General features: G+C 32.6%; 1 protein-coding gene across 1 annotated transcript in view; it reads right to left on the bottom strand.

Annotated features, from left to right (window-relative positions):
• Positions 1-10,137: 10,137 nt before the first annotated feature.
• LOC107449508 (uncharacterized) overlaps positions 10,138-21,336 on the bottom strand; it is a 43,560-nt gene continuing 32,361 nt past the window's right edge. The window contains exon 4 of the mRNA XM_016065037.4: positions 10,138-11,042. Coding sequence (XP_015920523.1) covers positions 10,885-11,042 — 158 coding nt within the window. The 3' untranslated portion in view covers positions 10,138-10,884. The remainder of the gene's footprint in view (positions 11,043-21,336) is intronic.

Below are 21,336 nucleotides of genomic sequence, written 5' to 3'. Positions count from 1 at the left end.
TATTTTTTTTCTTTGTTAAATATTAATTTGTTAAATATTGATTGTTTGTTAAGTTACCTAATGTGTGTTTATTTTTCTCTTCATTTTTGATTAGGTATCCAAAAAGACCTATTAAGAGCAATCCTCGTAAAACACCCTGTATGTAACCTAAATACCATTGTGATCGTCATCATAATTTATGCATTTTATAAATATTGCTTTAATGGTAGTGAAAATTTGAGACTAATTGTATTACTTGATTGAAAACTTCTTTCCCTTCAAAAATATGCTTCTTGAAAGTAACAACAGTCCACATGTTTCAAGAACTCAAAAATATGCACCTATTTTTGAGCACTTAAAACATGTTTTTTTTTCGTCTTCTTTTTTTTTTTTTTTTTCATTAACTTACTTTGTGTATTTTGAGCATAGCTTAAATATGTTTATTATTTCTATGTAGACATTTTAATTTTACGTGACATAAACCATTATGAAACACTATTAATTTCAAACAATTGGTTTCACTAAACTATTTTAATTATAATGTTGAATGTTAATCGCTTATTGTTTTATGTGTGCGAGTTTTTTTCTATAAATAGTTTTAAATAATGTATTTTTAACTTTTATAGGTTGGCAGAATTTATGCATCAAGTGAACCCTTCTTCCGTGTTTACAATAAACTGTATTTTATCTCAGTCGGAATTAGTTACAAGTTTTCAGTGGGCGTGTTGAACTTTAGTGGCCTTTATACTATCTTAGCCAGTTATTAGTTATTCTTATGTTAAAAAAAATTTTGGATTATCATAGAGTTAGATTTAAAAACATCTATTTTTTGTACAGTTTCTTTTATTGAGTAAATCTTCCACTGCCGCCAATGTGAAATTGTTACACAAAACTTTTTGAATCTTTCCTAAACACTTAATCTGAGAAAATTTGCTTTTTAATATTCTTCGTAGGTCAAAATTTAAATTATATTTTTATTATTAAATTATTCAGGGTTCTTTCTTTAAATTTAAGCTTCTACTAATTGTTTTATATTGCAAAGTTTTAATGTTAATACTCCATAAATTATGTGTATTCTACATAAAATATCTATAAATCTTTGTTATAGTTTTCTTTCATTAATTTGTCTGTTTTTATTCTCTTCATTTTAGGCTCTGGAAATTAGTGTAAATAATTTATATCTGAGACTTAATAATTCTGTTCATCGATAGTTTCAGAGAATTTCACTTAAGTTATTTGCTTAGAATGAAAGCTTAATTTACTATAAAAATTATTTTTTATTATTATCAATACTAATTTAACGTAAGTTTCAAATCCTATACTATTTTCACTTCCTATACCTCATGGAAACATAATGGAGCAACACACTGGCTTCCAGATGTCATACATGTTAGGTGTCTCATAGTCTATATTTATGTTGAGAATTTTGGTAAATTTATTTAACCTAATGAAACTTTTTTGATGATGTGATGCTTATGTTTACATATTCGATGTGTATAGAAGTGCGCTTTGAATCTGTGAAAACTCAACAATGAAAATGGTTCCAGAAAAAAATACTATTATCCATTACTTCATTAGAATTCAATCTTAATGGTTCGAAAGGGTGACTTCAACTAAATAGTTAGTGCAGATGATATTTTAAGTTACGAAATCAGACTTAAAAACCTGGGCACACACTATTACACAGAGCACTTTTAACCATGAAGTAAGTTAATCTAAGAACCTATGATTAAAAACAACCTATAAACATATAAACCAAAAAAACAATATTTGAAAAAAAAGGAGGAAATTAATAATTTAGTGATCATTAAATCTGCGCCTGCGTCCCCCCCCCCCCATAACCTGCCGCTCCCAGCGACAGTGCACCCCTTCCGCGGGCCCTGCATATACGAGAAAGAAAGGGCACAGAAAATACACATGCTAATGCAAATTAGACTCCTGTTAGTCTTTTGCATCTACAGTGAGCGGTCCGTCTGAAAAACTAGACATGTAAAGAAATATGAGAAAAACATCTAGCACAAGTATTCAACAAGATGTAAAAGAAATGGTTCCTCAGGGACAGCTAACACGCAAACAATGCAAACAATTTGCGTGTATGGATGGGAACCTAATGGATGGGTGGTCTAACGTAAACAATAACAAGCGTCCTTGAACCGGAAGCAATTTGGAAAATTTCCGGTGTATCCCTCCGCTTATGTTATGACTACGAGGTGATGTGTGAACAAGCCTAATATTCTATGCAGTTTTGTTATTGTAATTTGGGTTCAAATCTAAACATAATTGTACCATTCATAAGAGCTTTCAGAAATGTATTCATTCTCAGAGGTCGTAAGGCCAAAAAAATTTTTGGAAAGTTAATATCTCATTGTGAATAATTCTTAAGGTTTGCCATGCTTTGTATTTTGTCCCTTATTTGGCTACATTTGAATAAAATCTCGCCAAAAATATCTTTAAAAATATCTTTTTAAGATAGCCTAATTAGAGAATATTCTAAAGATTATAATATTAATATGATAATGCGGAGGTTTAAAGGCTGAAAGAAAGAACTCGGTACATGTGAAATACTGCAAAAGATATGATGCAATAATATGATGGCGCGTTTTTTCAATCTGCGGTGTAAAACTATATCGGAAGCAGTAACCCGGAAGTCTTGAAAGAGAAATTTTACCACTAGCGCCACCACCCTTAGCTTTACACGATCACCCATCCATTGGTTAAATATTTTTACATGCAAAAAATTCTTCAATCAGGTTCTTCCTCACATCACCGAATTCACGCACGCAACAGCTTTGTATGCAGTAAGAATGGCCCTTGAACAATAATTTGTCTGCATTTTTTCAACGCACGTAATAAACCGAATTTGGGATGAACTTGGCTGTAACCGTTAAGGGGAAGTTATGATCTAGGTGCCTCACTCCTTGAAACTGGAAAAATTCTAGGTAGCGCATTTTTAGAAATGACCCTAAGGTTTTGTATGCTCTCACGAATGTGCTTCATGACTAGGAATTTCATTTCGATACCCATCATTGGCACAATTTTCGCTACTTGAATCAAAGTAAGCATGAAAGTTGAACATTCATCAAAGTAGATTAAGTCACATCAAAGTTAGAGACAAATACAGGAACTTTTTGTATGCCTATTTAATTTTAAGAACACCAATTTCTCATTTTTCTTGGCCCGCAGTGGACTGATCGTAAAGACTCGGTTCCCAGTAAAATATCGAAGTCAAGCATCACTGGCTGCGGTCAGTAAGCGGGTAGGTGACTACTTTTATCAGCCTGCTTAGGGACCGAGGGTGAGCGGTATCGGTCCTCATTAACTGTTCTCCGTAAAGTGCTCGACTTCTCACGCAGGTCGTCGGGCTGTCAAATCAAGGGAGCAATCCCCTCTGAAAACTACTCTTTATTTTCCGGTAAGTGAAAACTTCTTTGCTTATAATCAACTTCATAAGCATTACTGGCTGCCGTCAGTTAGCGGGTGGGTGACCACTTTGATAAGCCTGCGTATGGATCGAGAGTGAGCGGTATTGGACCTCGTTAAACTCTAAGGTCATCGGGCTAGCAAAGCAGAGGAGCCATCCTCTCTGCAGAGGATCAAAGTTGCATTGGCATGTCTTCGGATTATCCTCAGACATGTTTCTCAAACCGTCGCTAATAGCCCATTATGCAGCTCCAGTGCGACGTAAATAAAACATCTACCTCTTTTTTTTTAAGTAAAAGATCAGGGTGGATTAAACTGTTTGTATGAGGGTGTAATTAAATATGATTTTATTTCTTGAACTTCATTAAATAATTTTAAAATTAGAATGAATTTTAAAAACCACAGAGGGCGAGAATATTCATTTGATATATCATACTCTCAACAACAGTGTGTAACTTTTTCCCCCTGTGCATTTTGTCTTTTCTCTACCATTTCTTGGTTCCCATTTTTATTTTATTTACTTTTTGATCAAAGTATTTTCATCAAGTCACCACGCTCATAGACCTTTGGGTGGACGTGACTAGCGATCAATCTAACTGATACAAAAATTCCGAGGCAGTAAATTCAGAAAAGCGAGTAAAAACCTGATTGTCGAAATATAAACTTGCCAATCAGATTCTCATTCGGAAAAGCTTGGGTAACCATAAATTCTACCAACGAGGTGGAAAGGGAAGAGGAACCACTTCCCCTTGGAATTTTCCACAAAGCATCATACCATATGCAATATATATTGCATTCTTTTAGTTTGCTGAAGAACAACTAGGCAACAACGGAGCTGAAGAACAACCAGGGGGAGAATTTGGCGGTTAAATGGAACACATTTATAAAAAGCAACGTGTGTCATTCTTAATAGTCCTGCAACGAACTTATCGTAAAGACACGGTTCCCAGTAGAACACCGAAGCCATCACTGGCTGCGGTTAGTAAGCGGGTGGATGATAACTTTGTTCAACCGGCGTAGGGACCGATGGTGCGCGGTATTGGTCCTCGTTAAACTGTTCTACCATAAAGTGCTCGAGTCGGGATACCGTAGCATTGGAGCCATCCTCTCTGCAGAATCTCAAAATTGCGATGGCATGTCTTCGGATCATCCTCAGGGATGTTTCCCAGACCGTCGAGAATAACCCATTGTTCAGTTTTAGTACGTTAATAAAATACCTACCTACCATTCTTAAGAAGAAATTTAATTATTTAAATAATTAACGTGTATTTATGTGTTTAAATGCTTGTTTAATTGCCCAAACAAATGATCTTTTCTAGTATCAAAACCATGCATGCATCACACATGCAACCACCTATATTTTCTACATCAAAGGTAGTCCCGCAGTGAACTGATCGTTAAGACACGGTTCCCAGCAGATCACCGAAGTCAAGCATCACTGGCTACGGTCAGATTGTGGGTGGGTGACCACTTGGATCAGTCTGCGTAGGGACCGAGAGTGTGCGGTATTGGTCCTCGTTAAACTGTGCTACCGTAAAGTGCTCGACTTCGCGCGCAGGTCATCGGGCTACCGAAGCGGGGATGCCATCCCCTCCGTAGAGGATCAAAATTGTGATGGCATGTCTTCGGATCATCCTCTGGGATGTTTCCCAGACCGTCGCCAATAGCCCATTGTGCAGCTCTAGTGCGACGTAAATTAACAACAAAACAAAACATCAAAGGTAAATTTTGTTTTCCTTATACATGGTTTCATTCCTAATTATTCGTATTTCGAATGTATTTATAATTAATCGGTCAACAATTATGAATGCAGTTATCCTGCGCATTATTAATGATTTAGGGGGAATATTTCTTTTAGTAATTTTAAAATTTCAGTTCATTCTTATGTCAATATTTGTGTGGTGGTTATGTACCTTTCGACTTATAATTAAATAGATGAGCATGATCTAACATCACGAACACATTTTAATAACAACCTGATGAGATGCAAAAACCGAAACAAGACATATTTATGCAAAGTTACAGTTAACATAGCTACATCTCTCCCTTGAAAAAATGAGTCTATTCAAAGCTCTCACAGTTCTCCCAGAGCGAGTAACAGCAGTTTTTGGAGATTTATCCATCTTCTGAGTCAAGACTGTTGGATCTAGATCTCTTGTAAGCTACTTTTGTTATCTTCTTCAGAAAGAGAGCTCCCTCTAGATCAGGGATCAAGAAGCAGTACACATGCAAGTTACATTGTAGCACTCAATATTGCTAAAAATAATAAATCTCGGTTAGGGAAAGTTTGTTGAACAACATATGCTCTAAGTTTGGGATATTTTATTTCCAGACAAGAGAAATAATTTTGAGACTGTAAACGCCGACTTCTAGAATCGAAGCCTAAAGAGAACTGCAACGATATGTGATATTTTTCGTGAGTTTCAGGAAGGGCTTATTACTTTGAAAGTGCCCAAAACAAAAGTATGTAATATTACGCCTGATGGTGCACGAAATGTAGTAAGGAAAAAAATTCCTTGGACTCTTTAATCAGAACTATCCCAGGAATAACGTTATTTTTCTACACTTTGTTATGCTCTGTGTAAATCTGCATTGAGTATGAAACCCGCGCTTGATGCAGTAGTAAAGTTTGTTAATACTACTCGATCTCGTGGGCTTACTCAGAGGTAATTCCGAGATTTTCTTCAGTCCATGCAATCTAAATACTCTGGTGTACTGTATTACACGAAAGTAAAGGTGCGTTTTCGAGCGAGTTTGGTAGCTGAAAGACGGCACTTCGCCCTTCTATGAGAAACAGCGTTCAGCAGTGTGCGAAATATTAGAAGATATAGATTGCTTTCAGACTTAGTATTTTTCACAGATCTTCTTTGTCATACCAAATGAACAACTTGAATGTTAAGATGCAAGGGAAAAATCAATTCATAGATGCTATCTGGGCCCATCTCAAAGCTTTTTAACTGATACTTAATCTGTTTGCTGGGCAGCTAGCTAAGAACGACTTGTCTCATTTCTCGAGGCTAAATTCAATACCCTCAGTACATAAGGAAAACATAAAGAATTTTGAAGATGGCTCGAAAAAATTCCATTTTGAGTTTGAACGCAGATTTTAAGATTTCAGTACCATTCAAACAGAATTAGATATTTTTACCGTAGTTGGCATTCTTGTGCATTGCTGCAAAATGTCGGTTGATGTTGTATTCCTTAAAAACTGCTACAGCTTCATTGCAGATAAGACATACTGGTTTATCTTTTAAAAGTGTAAAAAAATATTTCTAAGTCCATTCATCATAGAACGCATGGCACTCTGAATCAACTTCGCGTTTTTTAGTAGCTATTTTGGGGTCAAATTTTTTTACAAATAACTCAAACAAGCACTAGCTATTTTATACATTTAATAATACCACCATTACTCGCTGCTGTTCATTTACGCCGCACTAGAACTGCACAATGGGCTATTGGCGACGGTCTGGGAAACATCCCTGAGGATGATCCGAAGACAAGCCATCACAATTTTGATCCTCTGCAGAGGGGATGGCACCCCCGCTTCGGTAGCCCAACGACCTGCACGCGAAGTCGAGCACTTGACGATAGAACAGTTTAACGAGGACCAATACCGCTCACCCCCGGCCCCTACGCAGACTGATCCAAGTGGTCCCCCACCCGCACACTGACAGCAGCCAGTGATGCCTGACTTCGGTGATCTGCTGTGAACCGTGTCTTAACAATCAGTCCACTGCGGGACCCACCATTACTTACAATAACGTTAGATGCGCGCAACCTTTCCATACGCAATAATGTTAGAACTCGCGCAGACATAAAAACCCGCTCGCTGGAGCTTAAAATGCGCAGTCTGCCACATTAGAACACCTATGGATGGTGTTTTCAGTAAAAATGTAAACAATAACAATTTCGAGCTGTATACCTGCTCTAGTTCGGGTTAGAAAGTTTGCAGCTGCTTACTACATGCTATTCTGCGAGGCGATATTTTCAAACGGGTAATTTTGTTTTCAATAAAAGAAATAAATTAGATAATTTCTGGGCTCATATCTGCAGTAATTCATAAGATATTTATGTTATTATGTAATTCTGGTGAGTTTGAAGTGAAAATTTGTTTTAGTTATTATATTGTTAAAAAAGGTGACATAGTTGCTAGATTTTGAATAACTCGCTTTTTTGCCAGTCTTGATTTGGCCTCTTTCTATCTGTTTGTTCGTGTTGTTACTGCACTGTGCACCATCTTACGTTAGCATATTGTTCGAGGAGCAAGATGAGGTTAATAATAAGTATTCAAATACCACCTTTGCAAGAATCTTAAAACACAATGATAACGTTGTGAGCCAAATGGCTTTAAAATACCCCCTAAACAGTAATCCGGAAGTATAAGTGGCATACAGCTAGCAGCGCTCTCTAGTGTCGAAAACACCATCCATATTAAGATTCCGCATGTCAGCTCCTCGAGACGAGAAAGACAAACGCTCGCTAGCGCCAATCTTCGGCTATTCTATAAAAACTTCTGATTTCAGCATTAATTTATGTTTTGTAGAACAAAATGAGTTTTAAACGAAGAAGACAAAAAAAAAAAAAAACGGATGTATAATGTACATTCGCCACGGATCGGCAAGTTAAAATTTTATCAGCGGGCCGGATAGAATCTTCCGGCTGGCTGTAGTTTGCCCATCCTTGCTTTAGATCATCTTTCAGCGGAGGAATCTGTAGCTAAGTTCATGGAAGCACTGGTTTGCCTTCTTTATCAAAGTATGACCTTGGTGATTCAGCCTTCCTATTAGTTATCAGTTTATCTATACCTTTTCAGCTGGGTGTTTTGGTTTCAAATCATAATCCTTTTTCTGTCTTCTACTCTTTTTCCTCTAACATCTCCTTCTCATTTAACTTTGGTTGAAGTAGTGAAATTGCTCAAGGTAAAATTGATTGTAATCGACGTCCCAGCAACAATTCATTAATGTCGTTCGATAACTGAATATGACTAAGCAAGGAATTTTAGACTTTTTGTTGTTAATTTACGTCGCACTAAGAGGATTAGACTTTTTGAATCTTAATTGTCTGTACGGCTGCTTCAACAAAACCGTTGCTTTGAGGATACCTTGGACTTGAGTCATCTTCTTCAAACCGTATATTTCTGCGAAGTCTCTTGAAACTCAGCTGTTTTGGTAACTTCAAATCGTAGTCCATTATCTGACCTTGCAATATCTAGAATTCCATGTTTGGCGAAAATCGATTAGGAATGTTTAATTACTTCTTTGGATGTTATAACCATTCAGTTTTGCCACTTCTGGATAACACGTGTAAAAATCTGTTACTAATAAATACCATTCTGAGTGAAGTTTGATTAAGTCCATAGCTACAATTTCCCATGGTCTGAGGAAAACTAGCTGGTTTCAAAGGTTCAGAACAGCTTTTAGCTTCCTGCATACACGAGGCACATACACAAACTAATCCCTGTCTTTGTTTACTGGCGCCAGGCCAATATATTACAGAATTCGCTAAAGCTCTTCATGGATTTTGCTCAATATTTCTTATAGGCACGATTATTCGGTTTCCTCTCATTAACAAGCCATTCTATAAAATTTCGTATCTTAGAGGCCAATAGGGTAGACATGATGGCACTACCTTGTTTTTCTCCAGCCAACTGTGAGAAGCATATTTGATTAACTCTTGCATGTAGTCTATTTGCCTGTAATGAAATTTTCGGGATTATGTCCGAAAAAAGTGGTTTTAAAAACGAAGTTGGCAAACGAATGCAATTTAATTTCCTCATTTTCAGGGGGCTATCTTCGCATAGCCCATTTAGCTAGGTTTAAAAAATAAGCATTGTTTAGTAATATATTTAATAAATATATCACCTTTCAAAACTTTATTTGAAAGCATCTTTCATATTTTAATAATTTCTTGTATCTTTCCAGTTTTCATATTATAACTACCACTCAACTCATGCTGATTCTTTTGCATCATCATAAAAAATATGTGCATCTTTATTAGTTTCCATTTTTAAATTAAGAGAATCTAAAAATTGGAATTCACTATTTTAATATATAAGATTTAGTTCAATTTTTATCAGTACTCATATAAAAATAATTATTCACTATTTTTAAATTCCATCTTTTCTTTTATTCCAAGTACATGAGATCTCAATTCATACCAAGTTCTAATATATATATTTAATCCTTTCATTTAAATAAATGTATTCAGATTCCTGTTCAGATCATCACTTGCTATATTAACTCTATAGTTAATTACTTTTATTGAACTAAAATTAGTGTACATAACATTCGATAGATGGTGGCACTATAGCTATTTGTACTTTGCAAAAGTTGATGCTCGCTAGGAGGGAATGGATTCTATATGATTATGGTACTGATCAATAAGGAGCAAAGCGATAGGTCATCAGCTTGCCCCCAACAATAAAATTAACAAGAAGTAAAATAAATTTTCTTTTGCTATAAAGGAATAACATATTGACGAATTGGAAATGTTTAATTGGTCCCGGTGATCGGTGAAACCTTAAGAGATTTTTTCGGTTCGATTATGAAACCTGAGCTGGCTACAGCAGAGTGCAAGAAACTTTTTTTTCTTATCTAACATGTAAAATTACCAGAATATCAGCGTCATTTATGCAATGCAGCGTGCGTAATTAAATTTCGAATTATAGGTACATAATATGACAATTGAAAAAAAAAAAAAAAAAAAAAAAAAAAAAAAAAAAAAAAAAGAAATAACGAGTATAATCAAAGAGCTTTTTATTCACAACTCAAGAACAAAATACACATTGGCTTTAAATGATATAGAATACAACACAGCAGGTATATTTTTTTGAAAAAAAGCTAATAATGGAAATTTTTTTAATTCCGTATATACACAATCACAATACTGGAAAGTGAAAAAAAATGGTATGTGCAAGTGATAAAAAAATGACAAAAGAAATATATCCAGATCTATTTTTAAGTTAAATGAAGTAAGTTTTGGGGATATTCCATGGTTGAAAAATCACAAAATATTTAAATGCTTTGAATAACTTTGCGTCATATACATAAATGATGAAATAACAATGCCAGTTTAAAGATAGATACTGCAAAATGTAATGACAAATATAACAAAACCATGCGTATTTCATTCTGCTGCGATGCTCAACACAATCTAAAAAATGACAGGTGAATGAAGACACAAACATGACAGATGAGATGACACGGGAGATGTTAACTGCAAAGAATATTGTGCAATTTTTTTACATCAACAACTAACAGTAACATTTAGATACCAGAACTATCTGTATTTAATAAAAAGGGCTACAATCACTTATACTGGTCAGGGATACAGTACCTAAAGATTTACAATACTAAGTATGTAACAGTAAATTTTCACATTAAAAAAAATGGGTGTGATTTTAAAAATTTAAAGTTTGTCTGATATTAAGAAATGACAATATTATTTGTTCGCTAATCATCCCCCCAAAAGAAATGGTCTAAGAATTTAAGCATCCTCTTCGTCTTCTTCATCTTCATCAGCACCATCATCTTCTCCCTCTCCTTCCCCATCTTCGCCTTCATCATAATCATCAGGAACTACATCATCGTCATCTTCACCATCCTCATCATACTTTTCTTCAGATTCTCCATTTTCTTTATCATCTGTAATAGAATTAAAAAAAACAAAACAATTCTTAATATCTTAGAATACCTAAGAAAACAGACTTATATACTAGCTACAATATTAGAAGTCAATAAAAAAAATTGTATTTATAGAATGTTATATACAAGTAACAGACCATTTTGCAACAATGATATCTATAAGCTGGTCTGTTTTCATTGCATATGATTCATTCTAATTAATAGCGAAAATTTGTAATTATTTTAATATTAATTAGAAGCATTTAAACCGCAAAAAGGAATAATAAAAAAAGCAAGCTTGAGCATGCACATTTAAAAAAAATAAATAAATGCAGGATGAATACAAAAGAACACTAAATTTGAAAAGCTGTATTTTGGCAACCAACTAATACTGTATTATATGAGCATAATTGTATAATTCAACATGAAGTAGACCTCAGAATTGTTATTTACCTGCTAAGGGAAGTCAGTTTCCAAATTAACTGTTATTTCTAGCAGAAATTACGGTGAAAAAGACTGTATTTGAGCAATTTAATTGCTTATTTTGCATTATGAAATTTGTTCTAACACTAAAAACATACTTCCACAATTCAAATTACTTCTGTCCTATGAAAGTTGAATATTAAGTGGCTAGTACATTTTACGTTAAAATAGGAACAAATTATGTTAGTTAGATCCCAGTAAAATCTCCACATTTCTTTTTTCAGTACTATTTTTAAAAGCAATTAATTTGGTGATAAGAATTCCTCATAAATACAGTCTTTAGTTGTTGAGGTATTCTTTTGCAAATACACCAAATATCTTAGACTACTTAGCATAAAAAAAATTCACATACGTTCCTTTGCAATGAGTAATTTTAATTCAACCAGAAATCTTTTTTAAAGAAAAATTTAATTGACAAAACATATAACAAATATTAACTAACTGGCATATAGCATACAATAAAAATTGAATTGATTTGATAGCTCAAATCAAATTAGACCTAGATATAGTATGCTTTCCCGAATATTTAAGTTACCACTACGTTTGGACTAGGGGACATGCGAATTATAATTATTTTACTTTGAAAACTTACACTCTTAACAACCAGGCAATATATTGATAATCCAGCTATTTGCAAATTGAAGCATTTTGGTAAATAATGGCACATTAAAAAGCTTTTTTTTTTTTTTAAAATTCCAATTATCTGAGTAATTATACCTCTTTAAACACAGCTTAAGAGTGGCAGTGTGATGTCATTGCCAGACTCAATTGCATGAGATGTCAGTTTCAGATTCAAGTGAATGCAGTTAGATTGCCAGACTCAGTAAGATGTCCAGCAGACATACCTGAAATTCATTTAAAGGATGTTCAAAATTATAAGCCAAATTTTTAAATTTGGTGTATGACCTGAACCCAAGTATATCTGGCATTGCACACATTTACTATCTGCATGTGCTTCCTCAGTCAGTAAGTCTAATACCACAGATGAATATTTTGATTTCATCATTTGGATTTCACCATCAGTAAGCCACGAAGCACTTTATAGCACTGGCAATCTCTGGCAAAAATTCACATAAATAATGTATACTATACAGTATACAAATCCAAGATGACTTAAAAACTAAACAGCAATGACTTTTTTCAAATAATGAAGGGGTAAACAAAACTAAACTTGATGTAACCATACAAATCAAATTAGAGTAGGACTCTCTGTCATAATAGTAAAAAATAATTATCGATGCCCATACAGGTATAGTTGCAAAGAAATTTTTTTTTTCCTTCTAATTAATTTCATATACAGCTTGCTTCAATTTCCAGTTAAAAACTCAGCTTTTTTTAACTAGAGAAAGACTAGCAGTTAGTTACAAAATCTTAATATCTTTTAAAATACAGAAAATTTAATGGGTTTTTAAACAGTTTTGTGTTGGACCAGAAAAATCAGCTCAGAGCATGGCAGTTAACCTTTAAGATACTTTTAAAATGTATTTAGCTGCATTTTGATGCAGTTAACATTTCAGCAGTAGTTTCAAACCTTATATATTGGTCACTATACTATTTAATTACAAAAGGCGTGGATTTGAAAGAAACTTTCTAAGAATGTGTATACAGAAATGCATGCAAAACATATCACTATTTCATAAAAATATAATTTTTATAAATATTGAAACACTCAAGACAAAGCTAAGCTACTTCAAGCAGCTGGACATTCTTTCAATTCTTTTATAGCTGCATCACTCCATCTAATTCACTTTCAAATTAATATTTTACCAACACAGTTTGAAGGAACAAATTTGTCAATATAATAAAGTAGACACAAGAAATTATTTGCGTGCAATAAACGTATACAATAAATGTTAGATAAGGAGTCATACCATTCAAAAGAAAGCTTTTAAATTACAACCATGAATTATTTCATTAAAGGCAAAATTTGAATATTAGGAATCTAAAATCTGATTTCACCAAAACACAGATCAATGCACATAACAAGAAAGTACATTCATTTTAGTGTGGACAACTATCTTCAGGACTGTTAAAAACATATTTTAGTCACATAATTAAATTCATCCATTTACTTGATAAATACATGCTTTCACAGGGTGCACACAGCAAAATTTTACACTAAAGAATAAGCACCTTCTACTTACTTCAAATATATTTTTAAATATTTCCAAAAATCATAATTAGGTTATGCATACTAATAGGATTTTTTCCCATTTTTGAGATTCTTACATACATAAACAGAGTGGAAAAAAAGCTATTCAGAGTATTAACTTGAATAGCCATTTTTCTTAACCAGACAGCTCAATGTGGGCCAGTGTCTTCCTTAGAAAATTTCCTCTTTCATCTGTAATTTTTTGCTATCAGCAAGAAAATCAGACTCCCTCTATCGAATCAGCCCATCTCAACTGCGGCCCTTGACGCCTTCTTGCTCCAGGGTGTATAAAAAGCAATATCTTTTTAATTCTATTGTCACCACTCATTTTGAATCACGTGAGCTATCCAATTCATTCCATTAATTTTTTATATATTTAATAACATCAGATTGTTTATAAATCTTGTACAGTTCTAAGTTAAATCTGCTTCTCTAGTTTTAATTTACGTCATCAAGTTATTCTCTTCAAAATTTCTCCCTCAAATAATTGCAATACAATTTTCTTTCAGTTTAGTCATTGTTCTAGCTTCAGAAGCATATTTCAAGGATCGGCTTGACACGAGCTTTGAAAATTTAGAACTTAAGTTTCTCTAGAAAGAAACCTAAATTTAATAAATCTTAGCCCATAGACATTTTGAGTATTCTTCTCAGCCCATATTTAGTGCCTGTTCTTTATTTCAGGAGACATTCGGCTATCAATAGTAATCATTGATCCCAAGTAAGTAAAACTTCTCTTTTAAATCTATTTCAAAATAGGGGCTTGGAACTCGTTCCTTGAGATAACAGGCATTTTGTTTTCTCTACATTAATGACTAAGCTCATTCGTCTGGCAGCCACCTCAAGGGCAAGAAATGCCTCTTTCAGGGCCGGAATGGAGCGAAAAATTCCATCAATATCACCAGCATATGCATATCCCAGAAACTTAATCCTACTTCTTTCTATCTTTCAATGTGAGTCTCGTTAGTTTAATGAGTCTCGAAGGTTTTTTAAAATCTTGTTTCAAAAAGATAAATTTCTATTAATGCTATCAAAAGCAACCTTGAAATTAATAAAAGGATGTGTTTCAATGTAAAATTCCAGTAACAGCCATTCTTGACAAGATTCTATTAGTTATACTAAGCAGACTAATGCCACGATAGTTGGCACAGGTCATAAGATCTTTCTTGTGAATTGGACACAAAATGCTAATATTCCAATCCGTTGGCATAATCTCTAAGTACCATATGTCACTAATAAGTTCAGATAAATTCCTTAAGGTAGGTTCACAATCTTTTTTAGCAATTCAGCTAAAATAAGATCATATCCCGAAGCCCTTAATCTTGAAGTTTTTAATTGGAGCCTCAATTTCTATGTCATTGCTGGATTCAGATGCAATTATTTCAACATCCTCACAATTTTTATAAGTTCATTAAAATATTAATGCTATCGTTTCAAGAAGTACAAGTCTAATCAACTGCGGTTATATTTTCGATAGAATGCTCTGCATTCATTAATGGATTTCAGATGTTCAACATCCTATAACAATTTCTCATCAAAGACCCTTTTCATTTGCATAAATTTTTCTTCTGAGTCTACGATACTCATCTGCACTATTTCTTGTGTGCCCTTCATTTTATCATTAGCAATAACACATTCAACATCATAACAATCCTTAGCCTGTTTCTTAGTTACTTTATCAATCACTGGTATTGGCAGAGTTATAGATACTGTCTTATATACATTTCCATTTATTTTCCACAGTACCATCACAATTCATTAAATTCAACTGTTCCTGTACTTTTTTGCAATATTCAAGTCTTACCCTTTTAATTTTATTACAGTTATATGCTTTTAACGGTTCTCCCTTGCACTTTTTTTGAGTTACGATAATCTGGATCGGACTTATAGCTATTATCAAGAAGTTAACTGAATCCACGTTAGCCTTAAGCTCTCATGTCCACCAAGTCTGAGTAATGTCTTGCATCAATTAGTACATGATCAATTTGATTAGCATGAGTACCACATGGGGCACTCCAGGTAGCTTTATTAATATTTTTTAAGGAAAGGACGTGCTTCTTATAATTATAGTATACGAAATTGCAAAATCAATCAATTTGCATCGATTCCCATGCAAGAAAAACAGAAAAAACGACGAGAATTCTCAAATGAGATTTAAAGAATAAAATAATTTTAATACTGTTACAAAAATTTAATTCCAATACTATTATGAAAATTCTATGAAAAATAAACGATTTTTAATAATAAAACAAAACTAAAGGCTTAGATGATGCAGTTTAAAACTTTAGTCAAGGCAATATTTAATAAAATTTTACAAAGAAATGCTAAAATGACACAGCTTAAGCTTTTGAAATTTTGTTACCAGAAATTAAATTGAAGTTCCACGGTTCAAAAGCAACAGAACTTTTAGGCTGATACAAAATTTCGGAAGCGTATTAAATTTTTACAAAATGTTGGCATCACCACATTTTAATGTAAAATGACATTACATTTTAATTACCTTCGGTATAAATTATGGAACTGCAGTAAATTGGTTAACCAGAGATCTTCCCAAGAATTTAAAAAAAAAAAAAAAAAAAAAAAAGAGTAGGGGCGCTGACTTGCAGTAAAGGGCACTTAGAGTCTTGAAAGGGCTCTCACTTAAAACACGGTTAAAATTTATCAAATTATGTAATAACTGAATTTGATCCTAATTTTTAAATTACTCTTTATATTATTTTACAAAATAACTATCACTCATTATCAAAATAACAGTGAAGCTTTTGAAAATAATTAAAGGCAAGCTAAAATTAGGAGTTTTTGAGGGATAGCGGTTTATTATTACAAAAAGGGAAAGGAGGGTGCATTTAGAGATCAAATGACAGGCAGGACGGACAAATCTTCTAAAAACGCTCAGGGAGAACACTGGCTTAACTCTAAGTCCAATTTCTGAATATGCTCCCCTCTGCACATATTTCTCAACTAAGACACGGAGACATGGTTAGCAAACAAAGGAATTGTACACAGCACTGCACCAAAAAAGTGCAATTAATTTTTAATGCACACCAACAGTTTTTCTGCAGGAAATATGCAGAACCTTTCTACTCAAGAGGTTTGCAGTAACTAAGAGTTAGACACATAATAAATATACAATTCAAATAATGAATATTAACAATATTTAAAATGTTTACCTCTGAAGTTTCGCTATGACATTTAAAAAAAAATAATAATAAATAAAATTAAAAAAAAAAAAAAAAAAAAAAAAAAAAAAAAAAAAAACTGATTACAAAAAGCACATTAACTCTCAATTTTCTTCTTAAGTGTAAGAATATTACACTTAAGTAAATAAAGGAAAGTTTTTATTAAACATTAATTAGCAGAAATAATCTTGACCTTAAAGTAACAACTTGTTATCAGCATAACTAAATATTTATAGCCATATAAAAAATGCAATTCAAATTTTTGCTTTTGGCTTCTGAAAGTACTTCATTAAAAAAAAAAAATACTGATAACAGGAAAGTAATACATTTCACAAGTCTCAAGGAAGTCTTCCTTCTATTTCTTCAATCTCTATGCAGTACCAACTTCAACATTGCAGCAAGAACTTGTTTTCAGCACTGTAGGAACTTACAATGTGTATGATAATGAAAAATATACATTTCAGACACATAACTATGGAAACAATCCAATCAATTAGAATTTTATTAAGTGAGTTTTGATTAATTTTACACAAAATGATTTTGAACTACAAGAAATCACAAATCAGTGATAATAAAATTAATAAGAAATAACAGAAAATTCATATTTATTGCCTTATATACAATATATACAATAACTAGTAATATATACAATAGTAATAAGTGAAGCAATGTAACAAATTGAAGACAAGCATGGTAGAAAATATTTCCATATCAATAAGTGTACAAAGATTTTTTTTAAAAAAGCTTGCATAAGAACATCCAATTTCAAAAAATTTGAAATAAATTTTTTTTTGATTTTTATGTTAACTCTTCAGTAACCTTTTTGAGAATCAAATAATATGCAGGAAACAATTTATTACAAAATATAATACATACTGGTAATGGTCAACATAATGCATGGTAACGAGTACAGTCAATTTCCATTAAATGTTTCATACCGCCAATTTTTTTAAAAATTTTATGACAATAGCGTTTTTGGCAGTTATTTTCACATAAAACCCGAGTGCTTTGATACGACTTTATGGTGTACCGCGAATTTTGAATAACTTATTTGAGTATTTTCATTTTATTCTGACCCCACTCGATAAGCGAAGACTCCTCCATATATCCACATGGTTTGCTAATCGTTATTTTAGTAGCGACTGTCACAGATTTCTACACGATTACGAAATCTCGAAATTTTAACACGCTATCACAACGTCTGCGAATTCTCATCAGCATATTTTAGTAATCTTTTCTTGACTAACTCGATTTGCAAGGATTCCACAATGAATCCGCGTGGTTTTGTAGATAGTTTTTTCGGTAGTTATTAAAACGGATTTTCATATGGTTTTCAAAACCTCAATATTAATTCGTTCAGTGAACAAAGAATCACGCATTATTGCCATTTCACAAGGATCTATTGATTTTCACAAAGTTTATAAAATCTTGATTTTTTAAATGCTACACTGTTTCGTACAAGAAATTTTGATTCACTCTATTTTATTGTTCACGTGGTTTTGTTGATCACATTTTTGACAGTTTGGAATTTTCTGTTTTTAAATTTCTCTTTTGATAAGACCGCGAATTTTGAATAATCACTTTATAACACGCTCTAATCGGGACAATTTTATCTCAAATATGCGACTTTTTTTCCCGTGTGTGTTCAAAACGCATGAGTGCTGTGAATTCTGAAATAGAGTGCGTGATTCTTTGTTGCAGTTATCTTTCTACGTGAGAAAAAAAATGCACTATTTTTTTACAAAACGTTACTGTAATCGCAAAACTTCGGAATTCATTACGGTAACATCCACATTTCTTCTATCCATATTATAGTCGAAATTGGATAAAAAATATACAAAAAATCAGAAGTCAGGTAAAAATTATAAAAACGAAGGAAAAGAAAGGAAATAAGTTAACTAATATAAAATCACTTTACAGCTACACAGGGGTGATTGTGAGCCCAAGTCAAAATTCCGGAAAATTTCTTGAGTTTAAAAAAAAAAAAAAAAGTTTAAATTGAAAAATTAGAAAAAAAAAATTTTCTTCCTTTTTCTCAATATTTCTTAGTTTACTTAAAATATACTTAAAATTTTACACATAACTATACCATTTACACATACCTATGATGACCTGGAGAAGTAATTAAAATTTACAAATATGTCTTTCTTTCTTGAGCTTATGATTATAACAACTATTTACTGATAAAAAATGAATATTAATCATGAATATAAGCTTATGAAGTATCTCTTTGGCTCTCCCTCACAAACAAATAAAATAAACCGTGTTTTTAAGTTCCATCTTTGAAAATTTGATTTCTGGAAACTTCTGTGATCAATGATTTTTTTAAACGTCTGGACCTTTGATCACCGGAAACTTCCGGATCACTGTTAGCGAAAATTCCGGAAATCCGGATTTTTTCCGGAGCACAATCAGCCCTGGCTACATAACAATCACATATCAAATAATATAAATATATATATATTTTTTAAAGGAGAAAACTAGAAATAAAAACACTAAGTTTTGTTTTATCAAGAATTGAATAATCTCCTTAGAAGGAAAATGTGAGCATCTCAGTCAAAAATTGGCTTCAGCTTTTAAGAAAGAAACTTTTCGGTATCCTCTGATGGAAAATAAGTTGCAAGCTAAGTTTTTGAAAAAGAGGGATAAAGCAAGAGACTCTGTATTGCATGAAGCAATGTTAGGCACTACCTAATAAGGGCACCAAGAGTGGTCACTAAGAAAATACAGCAATTACCATATGCTATTAACAGCAGCCCATTGAATTTTTAATGCAATAGTTTGGCTTATTCTAGCGTGTTTACCAAAGATAAAAGGTCCGATTTAAAAAATTGACTTAATAATCCTCTGCCTCAAGAAGCTATTTTAGTTACATGATTTAACTTGTAGGAGCTGGTAAAAACACCTTTTTGCAAAAGCAAATTTGAATTTAGGTTCAAATAAAAAAGGTTAAAGGAAACATTGTTATGACTTCAAAAAAGCACAGATATTCTGGAATGTACTGGTCCATAAGTTTGGTCTCTTAGAGCAGTGTTTCCCAAACTTATTACTCTTGTGTACCCTTTCTAAATTTTTCGTAACGCTGTGTATCCTAATAAAAAAATTTATGTATTTTTTACCATGAAAAAATTTGCACTAAAGTTAAAAATTACAACTGACTTTAGACAATACTAATTATTAACTGTTAACTCAGCAAAAAATAGCCAACAGAAAAATATTTAATTGTTAATTTTCACGGAGAGCTTTGTTTTTAAATAATTTTTTTTTGAAATGTTCCTTTGTTGTAAGATATTCACATAAGAGCGGGTACCCCCTCTAGACTGTTCTCGTACCCCTGGGGGTACGCGTACCACACTTTGGGAAACACTGTCTTAGAGGAAGATTGTTTGTTTAATTTAAAATTTGAATTTTAACACACAAGTAAACCAATTTGCATTTCTTTTAAGTGAAATATTTTTATTTTAAGATTGCAGAAAAATTATTTATTTAAAATGTATTACCTGTAAATTTACTAATTTTATCTGGATGAAACATTAGTCAATAGAGGATTTGAATTTCAGACTTACGTCAATCAAAACAAAACTGGGCATACATAATTGTAGAAAAAATAATCCTGTTTATGCTTGGGAAGAAATAGAATACTTTCCTTTCAATATAATAAATATCGTCATAAAAAGTTTATACAAACTTTTTAAAAATTAAAGCTTCTATGAGAGAAACTCATTCCCATACCATCATTGATAATTATGGGAGAAATAAAGGGGTATAATAAACTATGAATATTCATAATTCAATCTAATCTTTCATTTAGTCAAATGTTTGAATTAAAATAAAGAAAACTGAGTAAAAACTGTCGCAGTGCTCCTCGTAATTTTAATTTAAACTTTTTAAAAATTATTTTTAGTGATAAGGGCTTTGTTCACTCGACACCTTTTCCACGTAATGGCTGGCATGCACACACATATATTTTAAGATACATCAGATTCCAAGCATTAAAATAGTGCATGGAGAAGAAAACAGTTCAAAATGTTACCACAGTAATACTTTTTGACAACTTCCATCTCCCCCACTTCATATTAGTAGAAAGAAGTAATAACTACTAACCAAGGTATACAACAGTTGCACTTATTTTTGAACAATGCTCATTAGTTATGTATTTAGTACTTTTTAAAATTATGCTTATCAAAATACCGACATCTTAATCAGCATTGACTTATTTTTGTCCAATTTATACTTATGTCGCTAGTACTAAATTTTTTCCCATTATACAACAAGGTTGTAGTAGAATGTGATCCCACAACATAAATGGTCACAGAATGTTATCAAATTTGCAGCACATTTAAATCTTCTGAGATCAGTAAATTTCGTTTCCGCAAAAACAAGGCCCCTCGACTATATTGCTTGCGACTGGACACATAGGGGCCTTAAATTTTATATTGTTCTCCCAATATACTTTCATCTAATGTATATTTTTTATGAGCTATTTCTTTCCACATTCTACATT

The sequence above is a fragment of the Parasteatoda tepidariorum genome, chromosome 12 (genome assembly GCF_982258835.1).
Source record: "Parasteatoda tepidariorum strain Cologne lab strain chromosome 12, Ptep-v5.0, whole genome shotgun sequence".
Taxonomy (NCBI): Eukaryota; Metazoa; Arthropoda; class Arachnida; order Araneae; family Theridiidae; genus Parasteatoda; species Parasteatoda tepidariorum.
This window is presented reverse-complemented; position numbering and strand designations above follow the sequence as displayed.